This window comes from Penaeus japonicus, unplaced genomic scaffold (genome assembly GCF_977035675.1).
Source record: "Penaeus japonicus unplaced genomic scaffold, GWHDUDI00000001_assembly GWHDUDI00000016, whole genome shotgun sequence".
Taxonomy (NCBI): domain Eukaryota; kingdom Metazoa; phylum Arthropoda; class Malacostraca; order Decapoda; family Penaeidae; genus Penaeus; species Penaeus japonicus.
In genome coordinates, this window is record NW_028234418.1 from 20,158,360 (window position 1) to 20,168,359 (window position 10,000).

General features: G+C 52.4%; 1 protein-coding gene across 2 annotated transcripts in view; it reads right to left on the reverse strand.

The window, feature by feature from the left end:
• The window catches only part of LOC122255315 (uncharacterized), a 10,170-nt gene extending 227 nt beyond the window's left edge, over nt 1–9,943 (reverse strand). Inside the window, exons 1-2 of one of the 2 annotated variants that reach the window (XM_043019283.2) lie at nt 9,793–9,943; nt 1–3,959 (exon numbers count right to left, since the gene is read on the reverse strand). The exon at nt 1–3,959 is cut by the window's left edge and continues 227 nt beyond it. In XM_043019283.2, the coding sequence (XP_042875217.1) occupies nt 1,379–3,715 (2,337 nt within the window). In that variant the 5' untranslated portion in view covers nt 3,716–3,959; nt 9,793–9,943 and the 3' untranslated portion in view covers nt 1–1,378. Of the gene's footprint in view, nt 3,960–8,208; nt 8,339–9,792 lie in introns of those variants that run through there. The other variant, XM_043019284.2, reaches the window with a different exon arrangement.
• Between the last annotated feature and the right edge of the window lie 57 nt (nt 9,944–10,000).

Consider the following 10,000-nt stretch of genomic DNA (forward strand, 5'->3'; position numbering starts at 1 on the left):
TTTACAGGCCAATTCAAGGACCAATGAGTAGTTTAGGCAGGTCACCTTCGCAGGCACAACCATGGGGCCTCGGAGGGGGAGGGGGAGGTGGGAGGGTGAAGGAACCAGCCTAAATATGGAATTGTTTTGAATTTCATATTTCCTTTTTTGCATTTTTTCATATCCTTTTTTTCCGGGAGGGAGAAAACCTGAAGACATGACTGATAACATTTCAGAAGTCAGATCCTATGAAACAAAAAAATCGTGGGGCTTATTATATCATTTTTTTGGTATTAATCTGAACACCAAAGCATTTTTCATTATTTTCTGTTTCATTTAAAAGAGACAGCTATTTATGTAAAAATAATAATCGCCAAAATGGCTACAAAATCTGGTAGACTTTGAAGACATACATGAGTCACAGGTAAAGTTCCATTGTGACGTCACCATCACATTCACGTCACCATAACACCAAATAGCATATTATCACTTGCATAAGACTAACCCTGTTAGGTTTTGTGCATAAGTTTTGACACATGCTGAGGTATACCGAGTATTGTGAGGTATTGTATATAACCGTTCTTGCTACTGCTGCTGTTGTTGTTGCTGCTGCTGTTGTTGTTTGCTGTTGTTGCGACAGCCGCTGCATCTGCAACGAAATGTCGCCGGTGGTGGGCTGTCCTCACCCGGGTGTCTTCACCACCACCACCACCATTGAATCAACAAGCACTGACACTTCACACAATGGCACTGCACGTCACCTACAACATGTGTGTAATACTGTCTGCGGGCTGGCACTCGGGCACTGGGCGGTGGTGGGGCTGCGGTGGCACAGGGCCCGGGGCAGAGCCGGGCAGGAAGGGCAGGATGGCACGGAAGGAGCCAGGGGGGTCACGGGATGGCTCAGAGGGGAGGGGGTGTGGTGGGGAGACACCCCCACTCCGAATGGGCGTCGGCCACAACAATACTGCTACAGGTAGATTCCCTGCACACTGGCGGCGACCACTAGTGTTGAGCCTCTGAGAGTAGGTGTGTTTCTTAGTAAGAGGAGGACACGATGCGAGGTAACGGACGCCTCAGGCACGGAACGCGAGGCACGAGGCCGGGCCGGGGCGACCGCCCGCCGCCCACGAGGACGACGGGCGGTTCAGTATGGCACAGGGGCGGCCGCCCGCGGCATGGAATGTTGGCGCGGTATCACAGGGCGGCTGGAGCCGCGTGAGGTAGATGCAGGGCGTGGCGGCCACAGGAACTCAGCACCGGCGGAAGACGGGCGCGGGCGCATGCGGCCAGGTCACCGGCGGGGCTAGGTCACCGAGGGGACCGCAGCGCCCACTCCGGGGCCAGGTCACCGGCGAGGGGACACGGCGCCCACTCCGGGGCCACGCGTGGGCCATCATCAGTAAACAGGTGGCGCCACCACGTGCTGAGGATGACCTGGGTGTCCGGGCGGGCCGTGGCCCGGGTGGGCCATGGGCGGGACGCCAGGTCGGTGGCCCGGGTGATGACCAGGGAAGCCAGGCGGGCCATGGCCCATGGGTGGGCCCGGGGGCGGGTGGGAGGAGGCAGCAGAGGCGGCGGCGGCCATGGCTTTCTTGCGGTGCGTCTGGAAGTGCTTGAGCATGTGGTCCTTCCGGATGAAGCCTTTGCCGCACTGCTCACACGTGAAGGGCTTTTCGCCGGTGTGAAGGCACATGTGGCGGCGCAGGTCCGTCTTGTGGTTGAACTGCTTGGGGCAGACCTCGCACTTGTACGGCTTGTCGCCCGCGTGCTTGCTCTGGTGGTCGCTGAACGAGATTTCGTCCGGGAACCGCTTGCCGCACGTGCCGCACTTGAACGGCTTCTCGCCCTCGTGGTACGTGGTGCGGTGCTGCGTCAGGTAGCACATGCGGTTGAACAGCTTGCCGCAGTCCTGGCACCGGAAGGAGCCCTCGGTCGGCGTGGTGGTGGTGGTGGTGCTGGACGTCGTGCCGCCCGACTCGCTGGAGTCCATGGACGCCTCGGAGCCCGTGTCGCCGCCCACGGGGTCCGGCGACCGTGAGATGCCCAAGCCCCGCTCGCTCTCCAACTTGAAACTGTTAAAGCCATCTAGGGCTTGCCCGGGGAATTCACTCATGGAATGAAACCCCGGGCCCTGGTGGCCCCCCTGCGGCTGGTAGCTTGTGAAGTTGTTATTCCCGCTGCCGGGGAAAAAAGGGGGACCGCCCCCCATGGGCGGTGGAGCCTGGCCCCCGAAGCCGTTGGGGTTGGTGCTGAAGTGGCCGTGGTAGAGCGTGGGCGCCGTCGGGGGCTGCTCGCCGCCCAGGTAGTGCGGCGCCTGGCTGTACGGCGGGGCGGGGTGGAGGCCCTGCGAGGGGCCCGGCACGCCCGGGGGCTGGTAGCCCGACAGCGATGAAGGCGGCGGGTTGTAAGCAGGCGGAGGCTGCTGAAGGCTGGGCGGTGGGGGCGTCTCCAAGGCGTCGGCCGCGGAGAGGTTGGACTCTTCGTCTTGGCTGGATATGTTGGAGGCTTCGCCGATGCTCTTGGCGCCCGGCGATAGGATGGGCGGGCGCGTGGGGTCGGGCGTGGAGCGCGAGGCGCTGCCGCCGTTCAGCTTCGTCATGTTCTTGTGCAGCGTCGTGTTGTAGTGCCGCTTGAGGTGGCCGTGGCTCGTGAACCACTTATTGCAGTCCTCGCACTTGAAGCTCTTGGGGCGCTTGACGTTGGAGGCGAACTCGGAGGGCGGCCCCGCGTCCCGGGGCGAGGGCGGCGGCGCCCCATACACCGAGCTGGGGCTGCTCATGGCCTGAGGCGCGGCGCCGAAGCCCTGCGGGTTGTAGCCGCCCATGGCGCCTCCGCTCGAGTGGAAGGCACTGCCGACGCCCAGGCCGGGAAGGTGCTGCGGCGGAGGCTGTGGAGGACCCGGGAAGCCTGGCTGCTGCATGGGCGGGAGGCCGCCCATGGCAGGCGCCATGCTGCTGGGTGGCCCGAACTGCTCGTGTGGGCGCCACATGGGCGGCAGAGGGCCTGTCTGTTGTGGTTGTGGCTGAGGCTGCTGCTGTTGTTGCGGCTGCTGCTGCATGCCGCCGCTGCCGAGGACCTTCTGTGAGTCCAGGTCGAGGATCTCGGGCGTGTCCGCCGTCGGAAGCTCGTCCTTCACCTCGGAGTGTGTGTTCCCGGGCGAGGGCGTGGGCACGGGGGAGCGCCCCATGTAGGGGTGGAACCTGGGAGTGGTCGCCGCCGGCCTCCCATAGAAGCCATCGTCGAAGCCGCCGTTAAGGAAGCCGGTCTGGTAGGCGCCGTACTGCTGCTGCGGCTGCGGCTGGTGGTGCGCCTGCTGCTGCCCGTAGTCGGGGTAGTAGCCGCCCGGGGACTGCTGGGGGAAGCCCACGGAGAGGCCGTGGCCCGAGGGCGGACCCTGGGGCACAACACCTCCCTGAGGAGACTGAAGGCCCGGGGACATCTTGTACTCGTACTGCATGGGCGAAGGCGCCGTAAACGAACTCGAGCTCACTCCCGAATTCACACTCTGAACCGAACTGCTCACTAGACCCCCCTCACTGCTGCTCACTCCCAGGGGCGTCAGTTCTCCCTGCACAGGTGAGGGCGCCGGGGCACCTCCCTCTCGGGGACGCTCTTCACTTCCCATCCACATGTTCATTAAATTTTCCTTGTGATACTGAAGATGAACGTCGAGGGACCGCGCGCTCTCGAAATACAAGCCGCAGTCCTTGCAGTGGTGCGACCCACTCGCCATGGCTAGCTCCGGCCCACGGGGACCCGGCCTCGTACCTCTGCTGGCCGGGGCATCACTGAGACCTTAAGTGCACACGTGTCCAACAAGAGAGGAACTTCGAGTGACCGCGGGAGAGTGAGAGACACACGTGCGCTCTCGACGGGCGCTGGCTCCGTTTTGGCGCGCTCACCGCCAGGGAGTGTGGGACCCGTCCGTTCTCTGTGAGTCGGCCTAAGCTGCCCGCCGCACACCAAGGACACCTGACCTGGACGGGAGAGGAGAAACATCAGTTACTTCGGCAATACTCCTTTAACGAAAGGAAGAGAATAGCAAATAAGAGAAGCACCAACACACGGGGCAGCCGTATTTACAATTCGGCGCTGATTAAAAAGAGTTTCTGGCAGTAGGAAAAAAGATGCGTGAGATATAATTGTGACATTAATACTTCATAATGAAGAAGGGGAACCAATTAGAGATTACGCAAGGTTTAATTTTGAGCCTTAGTCATGCTACTTGAAATACAGTCGACGAAGAATCCACGGCCATATAACACTACTCGGTATTTACTTGCACTCAGATCAATAGTAACACATCCGAATTCTAATTCCCTATTAATATACAGAGAACAGGAAAATTATAATAATACCATAATGGTATAATTGAGCGTTACAAAGGTCGGAGTCAAATTTTGCAATAATTAGAGCTTTGAATAACCTACTGTCAGTCATAAACAATCTCTGTTCTTTTTTTATATATCAACTGCCTAAGCTTTGATCCAGTAATCACATATCCGCTTCCAGGTGGATATATACTCTAAGCTATGACTTAATATTATCAAGGTCTCTCTCTCTCTCTCTCTCTCTCTCTCTCTCTCTCTCTCTCTCTCTCTCTCTCTCTCTCTCTCTCTCTCTCTCTCTCTCTCTCTCTCTCTCTCTCTCTCTCTCTCTCTCTCTCTCTCTCTCCAAGAATAGCCTGGAGACAGACCTATGTCTTGAGAAACATCATACTGCTAAACTGTGCACACATTCGCATTTGCATATTCACCTCTTTCCTACTCCTCCTCCTCCTCGTGTCTCACCGGAGCAGAAAGCAAAAGTTTTGTTTGGAGTATTTTCATTGTAAATCACAAAGGTAGAACCTGATTATCTTGGTCATTCTGAAGGCCCCCTCCCTCCCCCCATCTCCCCCTACCGAATTCAGTCACGTGGTTTGGACGCCGAAGGTTGCCGCATGTCGCCAGGGAGAGCATGGTAACAACAGAGATTTCATTCATTCAGTAAAGCCTATTACACTGAACTTTTTTTGCACTTTTTCATTGGCTGCATCGAGTACGTCGGCGGCGGCAAGAACGCCTCGTTACGGCCACATCCCCCCACTTCTCAATTTACGAGATGGCAACTCGCGAGCAAGGGCCATCCTAAAAAATGGCTTCACAAGACAATGTCTTGAAGACTCAAGAGAGACATAGGAAGCAAGCTCCTTCTTAAAGCACTCAAACGTGTCTATGCAAGGGTTAACGGGGGAATAATGGCAGTGATGAAAGTATTTCCGCGTCTATCTCATCTTGATTCCGTCTGAAACATGGGACGGCAACGTGAAATATGGCAACATCGCCCTGTTATTGGCAGAAGGTGCCTCGAGATGCATCGATCACTCCATATGGCCTCTACGCCTAAGGAGCGGAGGAGCGAAAATGGCGTGACGCTCGGCCCAGAAAATAAATAACAACCTATACCCCACATTTTGTAACTCTGGCCTCGTCTTAAAATGTATTTATTAGCTGGACATCCAAGACCGACACAGATGGAATTTAGTGTAGTAACTCACCCGAGAATAATTTATAATAGACGTCTCTCTAATCACCAGCATTCCACGCCGCTCGAGGGCGCCATTTAACATCTCTATATGGATTATTTTCGAAATACTTTTTTTTAGATAAGGATCAAGGGAAACTACGGTATCGCATCCTACTGCAATGGTGTGTGCTGCCATGAAGCCCTGGATCATGCGGGAGAGCGAGAGAAAAGCGCGCGCGGAGGGGAAACGGCTGGAGGACGGTTACTCCAGCAGAGTGAAACAAAATGCGGATTATGATCATTCGAAAGGCGATTTCCTGTCCTTTGAGGAATAGATGTCAAAAGTTCGGCTTCTATCTTTCTCTTTCTCTCAAATATGAAATTCTGGTAAACAATTAAATTTCTTAGAGAGAAAAATGCGGCTCCTTATTTTCTTGGTCTTCGCTTCCTCCTCGTCGGCGCGGGCCTCCGAGATGCCGTTATTCCTGCGGCGGTTCCTATACTTTTGTTTATTCAGGCATGAGACCCAGCAATATAGTTAAGACATAGGCCTACCCCCTGCCTCTACCGCTGCCCCCTCCCCCTTACTCTCTCTCCTCCTAGACACCCTCCCTCCCTCCCTCCCTCCTCCCTCGGCGTATGAATCTTGCAGCTCTTCGGGTCGCCATAAACCGAAAAAGAAACGAGAAAATAAAGATGGACCATCTCCGCGGCCACCGAAGTCGAAGTCGAGGCCATCTTTATAGCTTTCGGACAATTGGTTGAAAACAATATCTGCCATTCGACTCACACCATAAACTCAGTCGACAACTGTGTGCGATTTTTAGAGATTGCTTCCAAAGGGGGCGTGGGAACGGCATCCCTATAGTGCGGAAGTATTAACATTTGAAGAAGGAATGGGGGGAGGCAGGGAGTATGGGGAGGTGGGGAAAGGGAGCATGGGGAGGAAAGGAGAGGGGGAGGGGAGAATAGCTCCTCCCCCCTCCCCCTCCCCTTTCTCCCTTTTCTTTCCCCATCCCGCTCCCCCTCCCTCTCTTTCCCCCTAATCTTTTTGTTTGTAAATCAAAGCTGATGTCAAGATAAACTAAATTTATTACAGGTCATTCCATCCGCGAGAGATAAATAAACTCCCCCCACCCCCTCCCCTTTATGGTGTAAGCAAACGTATATCATTAAACATTTATTATGTTTTAAAATATATATCATTGATAACAATAAAACTGAACTGAAAATTAATACGGAAATGTTCGAATTAAACAGCAAAACAAAAACAACAGAACAACGATGATTGTGAGGGGAATAAGAATGAAAAGGGGAGAGGAAAAAGAAAGAGGAAAAGAGGGAGAAATGAGGAGGAGGGATGAAGGGTGGAAGAAAGGGAGAAAGATTTAAGGGAAGGGATGTTAAGGGAGGGAGGAGAGGAGTGGAAATGAGAGAAGGAGGGAGAGGAGAGGTGGAAATGAGAGAGACGAAGAGGGAGAAATGGAAAAGAGGAGGGAGGGGGAGGGGGAGGGGGGTTGCTAACCTCAGATTCGCATCACAAAAAATACAATCCATCAACCTGACCGACACACGGCTATTAAACACCATTCCCGCCACCCTCACCCTCACCCTCACCCACCTTCCGACGCCCAAACCACTAAAAAATGTAATCAGTATCCCTTTCCTCCTAAAGGTACGTAATGCCTTTACCTTCAGAACGGAGAGTATGGAAGGAAGGAAGAAGGAGGGAGAGAGGGAGGGAAGGCGAGAATGATATGGAGAAATAATATGGAGAGACAATAACAGGCACAGTAACATCTTATCAAAATCAAGAAAGGAATCAGAAATAATATAAATATAATATTGAAAAAGCTTTTGACTTAAAAAAACAAAACAATATCCAACTCGACCTTAAGGACAGTCCCCCTCCCCCCCCTCCTCTTCCCCACCTCGCTTCTGCCCAAACAATACACCACGTTAGAACATGCGCGACGCTGAGTGAGATATATACACGCACAGGGAGAGAGGGAAAGAGAAAGAGAAAGAGAAAGAGAAAGAGAAAGAGAGAGAGAGAGAGAGAGAGAGAGAGAGAGAGAGAGAGAGAGAGAGAGAGAGAGAGAGAGAGAGAGAGAGAAGAGAGAGAGAGAGAGAGAGAGAGAGAGGGGGGAGAGAGAGAAAGAGAGAGAGAGAGAGAGAGACAGAGAGAGGGAGAGAGAGAAATAAAGAGAGAGAGAGAAATAAAGAGAGAGAGAGAAATAAAGAGAGGGGGGAGAGCGAGATATAGAGAAAGAAATAAAGAGAGAGGGGAGAGCGATATATAGAGAGAAATAAAGAGAGAGAGAAACAGAAAGAAAACAGAGAGGATGAAGTTGGAGGCAGACACAGAGAGAGACAGAACAGACAGACAGCTATAGCCAGAGACAGACTACAGGATATGTAAATTACCGAGCTACATCCGCGGAAAGAGCAGCCAAGACCCATCCGTGTGTTACAGTTAACCTGCTCGACAAATAAACGATCAGTGAACAAACACACAATCAAGCCAGACGGAAAAAATAGACGCCGCAGCCTATATATGTATATTGTACGAGTGGCTTTTGGTAGCCATGCATTACAATTACAAGTAAGGGAGAAGGAAGAAAGTATTTAAGGGGATGGAAGAGAGAGAGAGAGAGAGAGAGAGAGAGAGAGAGAGAGAGAGAGAGAGAGAGAGAGAATGCATTATTGTTTCCTCACCTCCACTGTCGTACAGATGCGAGATACGTGGACGACACCGCCACGACACACCAAGACCCACCGAAAGAAGCAAACAACTAAAGGTGCTCCCGGCAGCCCTCCTGTGTTAGTGAGCACAGCGTTGCTAGCCTCCTCTCTCACCCCCTCCTTCCCCCCTTCCCCTATTCCCTATGCCCCACCCCTCGACCCCCTCCCCCCTCCTTCCATCACGCCTGCTACAGCGACCACCAGGTGAGCCTACATACTGCTACATCTTCCATATAATATCTACCTCCTTCAACCGCGCAAGGATATATGGGATGTAATAATTTTTTTTTTATTCTCCTCCTCTTCCTCTCTCAAATTCCTACATCTCGCTTCCCGGATGTAATACCTGGACACGTTTATGGCTTCCATCTACATTTCGCTGATGAATATTGTCGCATAATATCACACTTCTACGAACCGTAAAATTCCCTCTCTTTCGCGTGCACGGGGGCCTAGAACTACACGAGCGCCGCATGTATTGTACGCGTTGTAGAGACTATAGCCGTTTCACAATACGAAACAAATTACGCACGCCGAGCAAAGGCCATGTGTTCTAAGAATCCTTGGTGAGGGACAAGAGCTCCACGAGGAAAGCCAAAGGTCCTTGCATCAACAGTGTAGCACCGTGTTCCGCCACAGCCTTCGCTCCCGTCACCGTGAGTCCACATTCTAATCAGGAAATAGCCGCGCTCTGCTTCTCACACTCTCGTTCCTCTACATAATACACGCCTGTTCTACTACACTCCCCGCGCACACACGTCTACCCAGCTATTGAAGTCATGCACAACAAAATTTAATTATTCGCCTGTGATTTGATTTAATGGCCTCGGAATGGTCAATCATGCTAAACAGGAAGTGGGTAAATACCGACTCTGATTGGATGAGCTGGTACACTCACTAGTTCAGGGTCGCTGCCTGACTACCTACCATCACCGCGTGGTTCAGACGCCAGCAGTGTTTTGTCTTCAATAAACACTTGCTCACTTTTGTTTCGTCATGGCATCTATGCATTTCAATTGCTCTTTAGTTCCCTTTTCGTTCACGCCGAAGAACGTAAAGATTTCCTTTCGTTGTCGTCGGGAAAATTGCACTGTTTCGTCTCGTCTTTTGGGCTTTCCGGGGTGTATAAGGAAGTGATTGCTGGTCATGTACCCTTACCAACGCCACTCTTGACATTTGCAAGTCACCAAAAAAATAAATATGCAAAACAAAAAAACTATCGCCATTTAGTTCTGTTTAATAAATACGAATATCAAAGTAAGGTCCAATTTTCGACGTTGGTATTATGAAGACTTGCCGTTTCAATGTAAGCCTAAGACAAAAAGCTATGTTCTTTTCCCTCACAGTGGACATACCTATTGCCAAGTGAACACAAAACCTGGAGGTTAAATATATAACACATGTGTCTGCACGATACAACGCTCTCAAATCCACACCCGCTTTTCACAGTGTGTTTTAGACGTTGTCACGAGGAAACACTTAGGCAGACTAACACACTCAAAATATCCCGCAATCATGGTTAACACACAGCAACACTAAACACCATTGTCTCCTTACCTGAGAAGAAGTTAAGAAAATCCTCGGTTAAGTAAGAACGTTTTGTCTCACGCCCCCAGTTAGAACCATCCACTCTGCGACGGCCTTAGACAACCACTGCGGCTGTGTGTTTCAACTTTGAACTGGTCAGCGCTAAAGAGGAAAGGGGGGGAGACTGGGGGAAGAGGGAGGGGGGAGGCGACGACTGCACAGGTGCCAACACGGGATT